Source organism: Pipra filicauda, unplaced genomic scaffold (genome assembly GCF_003945595.2).
Source record: "Pipra filicauda isolate LSUMZ 115617 unplaced genomic scaffold, ASM394559v2 scaffold1500_size19896_pilon, whole genome shotgun sequence".
Lineage (NCBI taxonomy): Eukaryota > Metazoa > Chordata > Aves > Passeriformes > Pipridae > Pipra > Pipra filicauda.
This window is the reverse complement of record NW_024103986.1, coordinates 1-11,442: the sequence shown is the minus strand read 5'-3', so window position 1 is coordinate 11,442 and position 11,442 is coordinate 1. Positions and strand designations below refer to the sequence as shown.

At 69.3% G+C, this 11,442-nt stretch overlaps 4 protein-coding genes across 4 annotated transcripts in view; 3 read left to right on the top strand and 1 right to left on the bottom strand.

Annotated features, from left to right (window-relative positions):
- FBXW9 (F-box and WD repeat domain containing 9) overlaps positions 1–2,834 on the top strand; it is a 9,501-nt gene extending 6,667 nt beyond the window's left edge. The window contains exons 7-11 of the mRNA XM_027737965.2: positions 831–979; positions 1,628–1,741; positions 1,829–1,918; positions 2,509–2,574; positions 2,665–2,834. Coding sequence (XP_027593766.1) covers positions 831–979; positions 1,628–1,741; positions 1,829–1,918; positions 2,509–2,574; positions 2,665–2,739 — 494 coding nt within the window. The 3' untranslated portion in view covers positions 2,740–2,834. The remainder of the gene's footprint in view (positions 1–830; positions 980–1,627; positions 1,742–1,828; positions 1,919–2,508; positions 2,575–2,664) is intronic.
- Positions 2,835–3,151: 317 nt separating this feature from the next.
- DHPS (deoxyhypusine synthase) lies at positions 3,152–5,563 on the top strand. Its single transcript, XM_027737974.2, has 9 exons — positions 3,152–3,425; positions 3,620–3,781; positions 4,054–4,175; positions 4,258–4,354; positions 4,493–4,579; positions 4,662–4,767; positions 4,848–4,951; positions 5,048–5,173; positions 5,260–5,563. The coding sequence occupies exons 1-9, from the start codon at positions 3,183–3,185 to the stop codon at positions 5,350–5,352; spliced, it is 1,140 nt and encodes a 379-aa protein (XP_027593775.1). The 5' UTR covers positions 3,152–3,182; the 3' UTR covers positions 5,353–5,563.
- Positions 5,554–8,892, bottom strand: WDR83 (WD repeat domain 83). Its single transcript, XM_039378921.1, has 9 exons — positions 8,752–8,892; positions 8,174–8,295; positions 7,971–8,075; positions 6,843–6,891; positions 6,613–6,739; positions 6,465–6,532; positions 6,056–6,164; positions 5,859–5,973; positions 5,554–5,784 (listed from the first exon to the last, which is right to left on the bottom strand). Exons 1-9 carry the CDS (start codon positions 8,852–8,854, stop codon positions 5,632–5,634), a joined length of 951 nt encoding a protein of 316 aa, XP_039234855.1. The 5' UTR covers positions 8,855–8,892; the 3' UTR covers positions 5,554–5,631.
- A 408-nt stretch (positions 8,893–9,300) lies between these two features.
- Positions 9,301–10,638, top strand: WDR83OS (WD repeat domain 83 opposite strand). The gene is made up of 4 exons (XM_027743236.2): positions 9,301–9,359; positions 9,660–9,765; positions 10,350–10,447; positions 10,524–10,638. The coding sequence occupies exons 1-4, from the start codon at positions 9,325–9,327 to the stop codon at positions 10,588–10,590; spliced, it is 306 nt and encodes a 101-aa protein (XP_027599037.1). The 5' UTR covers positions 9,301–9,324; the 3' UTR covers positions 10,591–10,638.
- Positions 10,639–11,442: the final 804 nt, after the last annotated feature.

Here is an 11,442-nt window from a genome sequence, read left to right as displayed (position 1 = left end):
CTGGGGGGGGTCCTTGGGGGGCCCTGGGGAGCATTGAGGGGACCCCCAGCACTGGAGGGACTCGGTGGGGGGAAGATCCCAGGACTGGGACCTCAGTGGGGGGATCTGTTTGGGGGGAATCGGGGCCTGGGGGCAGATCAGCCCTTGGGGGTCCTGCTGATGTGCCCCCCCAGCCGGGCAGTCGGGGGGGTCTCAGGGGCAGGCCCAGGTGGGCAGTTGGGGGAGTTTTAGAGGTCTCCCTGTGACCACCCAGCCGGGCAGACTCAGGTGGGCAGCTGGGGGGTCTTGGGCAGGCTCAGGTGGGCAGTCGGGGGGTCTCAGGGGTCCCCCTGTGTCCCCCCTGTGCTCCCCTAGCCGGGCAGACTCAGGTGGGCAGTCGGGGGATCTCAGAGGTCCCCCTGTGCCCCCCCAGCTGGGCAGTTGGGGGGTCTCAGGGGCAGGCCCAGGTGGGCAGTTGGGGGGTCTCAGGGGCAGGCCCAGGTGGGCAGTCGGGGGGTCTCAGGGGTCCCCCTGTGTCCCCCCTGTGCCCCCCCAGCCGGGCAGGCCCAGGTGGTCAGTTGAGGGGTCTCAGGGGTCCCCCCTGTGCCCCCCCAGCCGGGCAGGCCCAGGTGGGCAGGTGGGGGGGCTCAGGTGTCCCCCTGTGCGCCCCCAGCCGGGCAGGCCCAGGTGGGCAGTTGAGGGGGTCTCAGGGGTCCCCCCTGTGCCCCCCCAGCCGGGCAGGCCCAGGTGGGCAGTTGAGGGGTCTCAGGGGTCCCCCCTGTGCCCCCCCAGCCGGGCAGGCCCAGGTGGGCAGTTGAGGGGTCTCAGGGGTCCCCCCTGTGCCCCCCCAGCCGGGCAGGCCCAGGTGGGCAGTTACAAGCCCCACGCCAACGCGGTGCTGGCCCTGGCGGCCGACGAGCGGCTCATCGTGTCGGGCAGCGAGGACCGGACCCTGGTGGTCTTCGACCGGAGGGCTGGGGGGGTCCTGCAGCGCCTGCAGGTGGGGCTGGACCCCCCCCCTCGGGGGGGCCAAGGGGGGGCTGGGAGGCTCCCCGGCCCCCCCCAGGGCCCTTGGGGGGTCCCTCACTGGGGTGAGAGGGAAACTGTGCTGGGTTGGGGAGACCCTTTTTGGGTTGAGGGGGGATCTATCACTGAGTTGGGGGGTCCATCATAGGGTTGGGGGGCTCCTTATAGAGTTGGGGGGGACCTGTGCTGGATTTGGGGGGGTCCATCACTGGGCTGGGGAGCTCCTTTATGCCTTGGGGGGGGCCATGCTGAAAAGGGGGGGGTCCATCACTGGGTTGGGAGGCTCCTTTTTGGGTTGGGGGGGGTCCCTCACTGGGTTGGGGAGGGAACCTGTACTGGGCTGGGGAGACCCTTTTTGGGTTGGGGGTCCATCATTGGGTGGGGGAGCTCCTTTTAGAGTTGGGGGGCCTGTGCTGGGTTTGGGGGGATCCTCACTGGCTTGGGAGGGTGGGACCTGTGCTGGGTTTGGGGAGCAGCTCGTTGGGTCGGGGGGGTCCATCCCTGGGTTTGGGGGCCCTCAGTGGTTTGGGGAGCCCCTCTCAGGGCCGGGGGGACCCATGCTGGCCAAGGGGGGGTCCCAGCCCTCTCTGAGGTGCCATTTAGGGCCGTGTTCCCCCCCCAGCTGGACAATTACCTGCTGTCCATGTCCTACGGGGGGTCCCAGCTCTGGGCCGGGGACAACCAGGGCCACGTTTACCTCTTTGGCAGCACCGGCGGCGTTTTCCAGCCCCTCCGGGTATGGGGGGGGTCTTTGGGGGGGCGGGGGGGTCTGGGTGGCCCCCCAGGCCTCACGGAGGTCCCTGTGTGTGTGTCCCCCCCCCAGTACTTCGACGTGGGGCACCAGCTGCAGATCACGGGGCTCTGGCACTCGCTGGGATCCCTCTACACCACGAGCACCGACAAGACTCTCAGGGTGGGGGGCTCTCTGGGCTGGGGGGGGCTCAGGGGGCTGTGGTGGGATGGGGGAGGGCCAAGCTGGGCTGGGGGAGGGTCCTCACTGGACTGGGGGGGGCTCCTGTGGGGCCTGGGGAGACCACCCTTGTCAGGTGGGGGGTGGTGGGAGGCATCACTGGGTTGTGGGGCCCTCACTGGACTTGGGGGGGCCCTCATTGGGTTGTGGGGCCCTCATTGGACTTGGGGGGGGCCCCATTGGATTTGGGGGGGTAATGGCGGGTTAGGGGTGGCCGGGCTGGGCTGGGGGAGGGTCCTCACTGGTTTAGAGGGGCCCTCGTGGCGCTTGGGGGGCTCTTTCAGGGTTGGGGAACCCCTTTCTGGGCCGGGGGGCTGGGGGGGTGTGTGGGGCTGGGGGGCCCTCTCTGGGTTGGGGGGGCTCATGCTGGACTGGAGGGGGACCCTTTCAGGGCTCTGGGGGGTCCCTCACTGGGCTGGGGGGGCCCTGCCAGTGCTGAGGAGCCCCTCGCTGTGTCGGGGGGGGGGGAGCTGCTGCTCCCCCCGGGGGGGTCTTGGGGGGGCTCCCACCATCACTCCCCTCCTCCCCCACAGATCCACATTCCCACCGACCCCCCCCGCACCATCTGCTCCTGGACACACGACGACGTCCTGAACGGGGTGAGGGGCTGCCCCTACCCTGTGACCCCCCCCCCAGTGCCCCCTCTTCACTCCCCCCGGTGCCCCCCTGACCCTCCTGTGCCCCCCCAGATCAGTGTGGACGGAGACGTGGTGGCCGCGGCCTCGGGGGGACTCTCGGTCGAGGTTTGGAGGCTCCGGACCTGACTCGGGGCCTGGGGGGTCCCTCCTGCAGGGTGGGGGGCTCAGCCCGAGCCCCCCGGGACCCCCCCTGCGCCCCCAACGTGAGAGGGAGGCTGGGCCCGGATCCGGGCTCTGGGTGTGGCTGGAAGCTGTTGGTTGTATTAAAGAATTGGACTGGAGCGGGGTTTGTGTCCCCCCGCGGTTTTGGGGGTGAATTCGGGGGGGCGGGGGGGGTTGCGGAGGTTTCGGGGCTCTGTCGGCACCGAGGCCGTTCGCGTCCGCGCGGCTCTTGGCGCTCCGCGGCCGCCGTAGCGCCAAGATGGCGGCGCGCGGGCCTCCGGCTGTGTAGAACCAAGATGGCGGCGCGCGGCTGTACGGCGGCGGAGGGCGGCTCAAGAAGGTGGCGCGCAGGCGCACGGGGCGGGGGCGGCCCAAGATGGCGGCGCCCTGAGCGGCCCGGCCGAGCTATGGCGGCCCCCGGAGAGGCTCCGGGAGAGGCCCCGGAACCGACCCCGGGCCCCGGAGACCCCCCGGCCGAGGCGCTTCGGGCCGTGCTGCGGCCCAGCGGGGCCCTGCCGGCCGAGGCGCTGCCGGTGCGCGGGTACGACTTCGCGAGCGGCCCCGACCTGGCGGAGCTGCTCCGCTCCTTCCGCACCACCGGCTTCCAGGCCACGAGCTTCGCGCGGGCCGTGGCCGAGATCCAGAGGATGGTGCGGGCACGGGGGGGGGGGAGGTACACGGGGGAAAGGGGGGTCCTGGGAGGCGTCAAACGGGGAGGGAAGTCCCGGGGAGGGGTCCCAGGGCCGTTCCTGTGGGTCACATCGGGGGAAGGGGGTGGCCGGGTGAGGATCCGGGGGGGATCCCGGTGGTCCCGGTGTGACCCACCCTCCGTTCCTCCCCCCAGATCTCGGCCAAGCTGCAGCCCCTGACTCCAGAGCAGCGGGAACGGGGGGCCCTGGCGGGGCCGCGGCCGCCCTCGGGCTGCACCATCTTCCTGGGCTTCACCTCCAACCTCGTGAGCTCCGGGGTCAGGGAGAGCATCCGATACCTCGTCCAGCACGGAATGGTGACCGGGGGACACTGGGGACATGGGGGGGGACACCTGGCACAGGGCGGGACAGCAGGGATGGGGAGGGGAAGAGCAGGGATGGGGAGGACACTTGGGGACTTGGGGGGGGACACCTGGGACAGGTGGGGACATGGGGACACAGCTCCACGGTCAGGGAGAGCATGGAATGGGGATGGGGGGGACAAGGGACAGCTGGGGGACAGGGTGTCCCCGAGATCCCTGGGGTGTCCCCAGGGTGTCCCCAGGGCCCTGAGCCCTTCCCTGTGCAGGTGGACGTGCTGGTGACCACGGCGGGGGGGGTGGAGGAGGACCTGATCAAGTGCCTGGCACCCACCTACATCGGGGACTTCCACCTTCGGGGCCGGGACCTGCGGGAGAGCGGCATCAACAGGTCTGGGGGGGGAGATGGGGGGCCGGGGACCCCTCTGGGGCCACCTCTGGGCTCACCTCGGGGTCGTTTTGGGGTTCCCCAGGATCGGGAACCTGCTGGTGCCCAACGACAACTACTGCAAGTTTGAGGACTGGCTGATGCCCATCCTGGACCGGATGGTGGAGGAGCAGGACACGCAGGTGAGGGGGGGACACCCACCCACCTGAGAAGGTTTGTGGGGTCCCTGGACACCTGAGTTGCCCCTGGCTCTAGGTGGGGTTTGAGGGGGTCCCGAGACCCCCCCAAGCCGGGGGTCCTGACCCCAGTTTCCCCCCCAGGGCGTGCGGTGGACGCCGTCCCGGGTGATCGCGCGGCTGGGCAAGGAGATCAACCACCCCGAGTCGGTCTGTTACTGGGCCCAGAAGGTACTGGGGGGCACTGGGAAGCACTGGGGGACTCTGGGCTGGGGGGGTGTCACCAGGGATGTCACCGTGTCCCCCCCCTCAGAACAACATCCCGGTGCTGAGCCCGGCGCTCACCGACGGTTCCCTCGGGGACATGATCTTCTTCCACTCCTACAAGCGCCCGGGGCTGGTGCTGGACATTGTGGAGGGTGAGTGACCCGCCAGGGGGTCCCCTCTGGGGTTTTGAGGGGGGTCTCCAGGTGTCCTGACCCCCCCTCTGTGCCCGCAGACCTGCGGCTCATCAACACCCAGGCCATCTTCGCCCACAAGACCGGGATGATCATCCTGGGCGGGGGCCTGGTCAAGCACCACATCGCCAACGCCAACCTCATGGTGAGGGGGCTTGGAGGGGGGGCTGGGGGTGTCCCTGGGGTGGGGAGGGGGCACAGGGAGCCCCCCCCGGACTCACAGCTGTGTCCCCCCCATCAGCGGAACGGCGCCGACTTCTCCGTGTACGTGAACACGGCGCAGGAGTTCGACGGCTCCGACTCGGGCGCGCGGCCGGACGAGGCCGTGTCCTGGGGCAAGATCCGCGTGGACGCCACCCCCGTCAAGGTGGGGGGGTCCAGGGGAGTCCTGGGGGGGAAGTTTGGGGGGGGCTTTGGAAGGGGGAGAACCCCCTGACTCCCTCCCCGGCGCAGGTTTACGCCGACGCCTCGCTGGTGTTCCCGTTGCTGGTGGCCGAGACCTTCGCCCGCAGCGCCGACGCCTTCCCGGTGCCAGGGGGGCACTGAGGGACTCCCCGGCTCGGGGTGATCCCCACACATCCCCAGGGTGGGGGGACAGTGGGGTGACACCCCCTGGGAGGGAGGGGGGTACAGGAGACCTCCACGCCTGCCCTCCCCTGTCCGTGTCCCCCCCGTCCCCATCCCCTTGTCCCCGATCCCCTCCCCGCTGCTTGTATTTATTTGAGCTCCCAATAAACCACAGCCGGGTCTCCACTCAGGGGGGGTTTATTCCTTATTCCAGGCAAACCTGGGGGGGCCCCCAGCCCCTCAACCCCCCCAGTGCTGTCAGGTGTCGGGGTCCCCCTCTGCCTGGAAGTTCTCCTCCCTCCACAGCGTCACCTGGCCCTGGGTGGCCGCCAGCACACAGGGCAGGCGCGGGTGGAAGGCCAAGGACTGCACCACCCCCGTGCCCACGGGCAGGCTGAGCGCCAACGAGCCCTGGGGGGGCACACGGGGGGGTCAGTGAGGGGCTGGGGGGGTCCCCAAAGCCCCTCCCAGCACCTCCTGCTCACCTCCACCAGGTCCCAGAAGTAGACGTGGCCGTCCTCGGAGGCGCAGCCCACGTGCGTGTCCTGCTCGCTCAGGACACAGTCCAGCCTGTACGTGGTGCTGCGGTGCCCCGTGTACCTGGGCAGGGGGGCTGGGGGTGAGGGGGGGGCCTGCAGACCCCCCCGGGAGGGGTGGGAAGGGGTTTGGGGAGGGCTCTTACTCGCCCAGCAGCTCCCCGGTGTCCTTGTCCAGCAGCCTGAGGGTGGAGTCCAGGCTGGCGACCAGCACACACTGCCCGTCCTTGGTGAAGCACACGCTGGTGATGGGGCCTGCAGGGACACGGGGGGGGGGGAAACGGGAACCCCCTCCCCACTTTAGGAGCTCTCTCCTCACTTTAGGACACCCCTCAAACCTGGGAATGCCCCCAGAGCCCTCCCACCCCCCAAAATCACTGCCCATCCTTGGTGAAGCCTGTCCTTGGTGAAGCACACGCTGGTGATGGGGCCTGCAGGGACATGGAAGGGAGGAAAGGGAGCCCCCTCCTCATTTTAAGAGCTCTCTTCTCACTTTAGGACATCCCCCTAAAACCTGAGAATGCCTCCAGAGCCCTCCCACCCCCCAAAACTCACTCCCAATGTAGTCAGAGTAGAGCTGCCCCGCCCGAAGGTCGTAGCGCCGGACTCGCCCGTCCACAGAGCTGTGGAGCAAAAAGGGGGTGATTTGGGGGGGTCCCCGATTCGGGGAGGGGTCCCCAACGAGGGGGGGGCCATCCCTCACCCCGAGAGGATCTCGTAGGCCGAGAGCTTCACGCTGGAGATGCCGTCCTTGGCCTCGTCCAGGACCTGCACGGGGTCGGGGCGGCGGGAGCGGCAGTCCCAGCACCGCACCGTGGAGTCGATGGAGCCTGGGGGGGGGGAAAAGGGGGGGTCAGGGGAGTTTTGGGGAGTCTTGGGGGGGAAAAGAGGGGTCTGGGGGCTCGCAGGGGACCCCCCAAACTGGCCCCTCACCGGACACGATGACAGTGGCCTCGTCGTTGAACTGGACGCAGTTGACCTTCTGTGGGAGAAGGGGGGAGTCAGCGCCTCGGCCCCCCCCGAATTCCCCCTTGGGAGACACCCCCCTCAGGCCCCCCACATCCCCCTGGGAGCCCCTCAAATCCTTGACCCCCCAGTTCCCCCTGTGAGCCCCCCAAATTCCTTGTCCAACCCCCCTTATCCCTCCAGCCCCTCAAATTCCCTCCCTGACTCCCCAATTCCTCCTGTCATCCCCCCAAATCTCCTCCCAGCCCCTCAAATTCTCTCCCTGACCCTCCATATACCCCCCTAGCCCCCGAAATCCCCCCCTCCAGCCCCTCAAATTCCCTCCCTGACTCCCCAATTCCCCCTGTGACCCCCCCAAATCCCCTCCCCGACCCCCCATATCCCCCCCAGCCCCTCAAATCCCCTCCCTGACTCCCAAATTCCCCCTGTGATCCCCCCCAAATCCCTCAAATTTCCTCCCCAACCCTCCAGTTCCCCCTGTAACCCCCCCCAAATCCCCTCTCCAGCCCCCCAAATTCCCTCCCCGACCCCTCATATCCCTCCAGCCCCTCAAATTCCCTCCCTGACTCCCCAATTCCTCCTGTGATCCCCCCAAATCTCCCCCCAGCCCCTCAAATTCTCTCCCTGACCCTCCATATACCCCCCTAGCCCCCGAAATCCCCCCCCAGCCCCTCAAATCCCCTCCCTGACTCCCCAATTCCCCCTGTGATCCCCTCCAAAATTCCCCTCCAGCCCTCACAGCCTTCCTCCGACCCCCACGGTACCCCTGTTTGACCCCCCCAAATCCCTCTCCAGCCCCTGAATCCCCCTCACTGACCCCACAGTTTCCCCCCTGTGTTGTTGTGACACCCGACAAGCCCCCCACAGCAGCACCGAAATAGCCCCTACCAACCCCCACCAGTTCCCTGTTGTGATCCCCCCCAAATCCCCTCTCCAGCCCCTCAAATCCCTTCCCCGACCCCCCAGTTCCCCCTGTGACCCCCCCAAATCCCCTCTCCAGCCCCTGAAATCCCCTCCCTGACCCCCCAGTTCCCCCTGTACCCCCCGAAATCCCCCCCCAGACCCCCCAACATTGCCCCCCCACCCCGGGCTCACCCCCGCGTGCCCCCGGTACTTGAGGACCACAGCCCCGGTGGTCACGTCCCAAAAGGGCACGGCCTTGTCGGCGCTGCCCGAGCAGATCTGGCTGTTGTCAAACGATCTGAGGCTGGGACACACAAACTGGGAGGGGTCCCGTGATTGGGGTGGGAGGGTCCCCCAGGGGCATGGCCCTCCCCGCAGCCCCCTCCCCGCACTACCCCCGCGGCGTCCAGCACCTCGTAGCCGTGGCCCTGGTAGGTGCGAAGGGCTGTGCCCTTGTGGGGGTTCCAGAGCTTGAGGGTCTTGTCGCTGCCGCACGTCAGGCAATAGTTCCCGTCGGCTGAGGGGGGGGGCAGGCGGTGACCCCCCCTGTGGGACCCCCCCCCCATGAACGGGATCCCAAAGATGGGCACACACCCCCCCCCGGGATCCCCCTGGGATCCCTAAACCTGCCCTGGGATCCCTAAACCTGCCCTGGGACCCCCAGGACCTCCAAACCTGCCCTGGGACCCCCAGACCTGTCCTGGGATCCCCAAACCTGCTCTGGGACCCCAGGACCCCCAAACCTTCCCTGGGACCCCCGAACCTGCCCTGGGATCCCCAAACCTGCTCTGGGACCCCAGGACCTCCAAACATTCCCTGGGACCCCCAGACCTGCCCTGGGACCCCCGGGACCCCTAAACCTTCCCTGGGATCTCCAGGCCCCCCAAACCTGCCCCGGCATCCCCAAACCCCATTCCCGGGACCCCCCAAACCCCGTTCCCGGTTCCCCCCCCCCCTACCGCCGTGGTCTCACCGTTGAAGCGGGCGGCCCGCACCGCTCCCTGCCCGCACTGCAGGCTCCGCACCCGCTGCCGGGGCAGCTCGGGCCGGGCGGGCCGCGGCCTCGGGAACGCCATGGCCGGGCCGGGGGGCGGCACCGGGGGCGGCACCGGCGATGGGGGCGGTACCGGGGGGGTGACACCGGGGTGGTACCGGCGATGGGGGCGGTACCGGGGGTGGCACCGGGGGCGGTCCCGGCGATGGGGGCGGTCCCGGGGGTGGCACCGGTGTGGTACCGGGGCGGTCCCGGAGCTGGCCCGGCTGCCCTGGCGATGGGGGCGGTCCCGGGGGGGTGACACCGGGGGCGGCACCGGCGATGGGGGCGGTACCGGGGGGGTGACACCAGGGTGGCACCGGGGGGGTTCCGGCGATGGGGGTGGTACCGGGGGGGTGACACCGGGGTGGTACCGGGGCGGTCCCGGGGGTGGCACCGGGGGCGGTACCGGCGATGGGGGCGGTCCCGGGGGTGGCACGGGGGGTGGCACCGGGGGCGGTCCCGGAGAACGGAAGAGGCGGTGCCGGTGGTGCCGGTGGTGGCGGCGGGGCCATGGCGGACCCGCGGAGACCCGGCAAGGTGGCCAGGTAGGTCCGGGGGATGGGGACCGACAGGAGGGGGAGGACACCGGGGAGGGACTGGGGGGGGGCACAAGGGGAAGAACCGGGGGTACCTCCAGGAGGGCACCGGGAGAGGGACCCGGAGGGGACCGGGAGGACCTGGGGGGACACCGGGAGGACCTTGGGGGTGAGGGCCGGGGAGGGGGGGCACAAGGGGAAGAACCGGGGGTACCTTCGGGAGGGCACCGGGAGAGGGACCCGGAGGACCTGGGGGGACACCGGGAGGACCGAGGACAGCCCCCGGGGGCCCCCCCCTCGCCCTCCCAGGTACAAGCCCCCCGCCACCGAGACCAACCCGGCGCTGGAGGACCCGACCCCCGACTACATGAACCTGCTGGGGATGGTGTTCAGCATGTGCGGGCTCATGCTCAAGGTGGGGGCCCGGGGGGGGCACCGGGAGGGTTGGGGGCCGTCCCCTGGGGGGGTTCCGGGGTGGGGGCACAGGGATAGAGTCCCTTGGGGGGGCTTGGAGGGGACAGGGCTCGTCTATGGGGCGTTCAAAGGGGTCTCAGGGCTCGTTCTCAGGGTGTTCAGGGGGTCTCGGGGCTCATTCCCAGGGTGTTCAAGGGGTCTCAGGGGTTCTTGAGGGGGTCTCAGTTGTGTCAGGGCCCATCCCCACGGGATCTTGGTGGTCTCAGGATCCATCCCCAGGGGCTCTCTGGAGGGGCTTCCAAGGGCTCCCCAGCTCAAGTGGCGTGCCTGGATTGCCCAGGGACTTGTGGGGTCCCTGGGCGGGTTCCCGGGGGTCTCAGGTGGTTCAGGACCCCTCCAAGGGTCTCAGGGGGTTCTCACGGGGGTGTCCCAGGGTTCCCCAGCTCAAGTGGCGTGCTAGGATTGCCCTGTACTGCTCCTTCACCTGGGGGGTCCCTGGGAGCATTCCCGGGGGTCTCAGGTGGTTCAGGACCCCTCCCCAGGGTCTCAGGGGGGTCTCACAGGGGGTGTCCCGGGGTTCCCCAGCTCAAGTGGTGTGCCTGGATCGCCGTGTACTGCTCCTTCATCAGCTTCGCCAACTCCCGCAGCTCCGAGGACACCAAGCAGATGATGAGCAGCTTCATGTGAGTCCCGGGGGGGGATCCCGGGGGGGCCCTGGGGGCCTTGAGGGGTCTCTGATGATGTCTGTGTCCCCTCCAGGCTCTCCATCTCGGCCGTGGTCATGTCCTACCTGCAGAACCCCCAGCCCATGTCCCCACCCTGGTGACAGCGAGAGGGGGAATCGGGGAGGGGGCAATAAAAGGTGGTCCTGGCACTGGTGTGGTCTGTACATACCTGAGGGGGGTGTGTGAAGCGGGGCCTGGGGGCAGTTTAGGAGTCCCAGAGGAGTTTAGGAGGGTTCAGGAGCAGTTTGGTATGTCCGGGGGGAGTCTGGGAGGAAGGGAGAGTCCCAGAGCATTTGGAGGGGCCCGGGGGAATTTGGGGGTTAAAGAGGAGTGTGTGTGTGGGGGGCTTCCAGGGGAGCTTGAGGGGGATCCAGTGGGAGTTTGGGGGGATCCGAGGGCAGTCTGGGGTTCCCAGGGGAGTTTGGAGGGTTCCCAGAGGAGTTTGGGGGGATCCAGGGGCAGTTTGGGGGTCCCGGGGGGGGTCCCGGAGCCTTTGGGACCCTCAGTCCCCCCCGCCGCCGTGAGGGAACCGACTCCTTGACTTCCTATTGGAGGAGATGAATGCTCGTCACTCGCTCCCCGCCAACCACGGCTGGGCGGGGGCGGGGCTCCGGGAGCCGCTAGAGTTCATTGGCTACCCGTCGGTTCCCGCCGTTGCAAACGCCCTCCCCGCGAGCTGTCAATCATCTGCGCTCCGCTTCCTCATTGGTTTGTCTCCGCTATGTCCCCGCCCCCCTCCGTTGGAAGGTGTCTTCGCGCCATTCCGTTACGCCCCGCCCCCCGCGCGCGCCGCGGCGAATCAGAGCGCGAGGCGTGGCCGGAGCGGCTTTTACCCGGTCACCCATTGGCTGGCTCTCGCTCAGGGGGTGGGGCCAGGCCCCGGGTCGGGTGTTCCCCGGGTCATGTGAACGGGCGGTCACGTGAGCGGGGGGGTGTCATGGCCGCGGCGCCGC

What these genes read in the sequence shown, in the direction of transcription:
- DHPS (XM_027737974.2), top strand. Translation starts at nt 3,183, where the DNA reads ATGGCGGCCCCCGGAGAGGCTCCGGGAGAGGCCCCGGAACCGACCCCG. An exon ending in TCTGTTACTGGGCCCAGAAG is followed by an intron (nt 4,580 to 4,661) that starts GTACTGGGGGGC and finishes CCCCCCCCTCAG; the next exon opens with AACAACATCCCGGTGCTGAG. An exon ending in TGGACGCCACCCCCGTCAAG is followed by an intron (nt 5,174 to 5,259) that starts GTGGGGGGGTCC and finishes TCCCCGGCGCAG; the next exon opens with GTTTACGCCGACGCCTCGCT.
- WDR83 (XM_039378921.1), bottom strand. Translation starts at nt 8,854, where the DNA reads ATGGCGTTCCCGAGGCCGCGGCCCGCCCGGCCCGAGCTGCCCCGGCAG. An exon ending in GCCTACGAGATCCTCTCGGG is followed by an intron (nt 6,533 to 6,612) that starts GTGAGGGATGGC and finishes TTTGCTCCACAG; the next exon opens with CTCTGTGGACGGGCGAGTCC. An exon ending in ACTTCTGGGACCTGGTGGAG is followed by an intron (nt 5,785 to 5,858) that starts GTGAGCAGGAGG and finishes GTGCCCCCCCAG; the next exon opens with GGCTCGTTGGCGCTCAGCCT.
- WDR83OS (XM_027743236.2), top strand. Translation starts at nt 9,325, where the DNA reads ATGGCGGACCCGCGGAGACCCGGCAAGGTGGCCAG. An exon ending in AGACCCGGCAAGGTGGCCAG is followed by an intron (nt 9,360 to 9,659) that starts GTAGGTCCGGGG and finishes TCGCCCTCCCAG; the next exon opens with GTACAAGCCCCCCGCCACCG. An exon ending in CAGATGATGAGCAGCTTCAT is followed by an intron (nt 10,448 to 10,523) that starts GTGAGTCCCGGG and finishes TGTCCCCTCCAG; the next exon opens with GCTCTCCATCTCGGCCGTGG.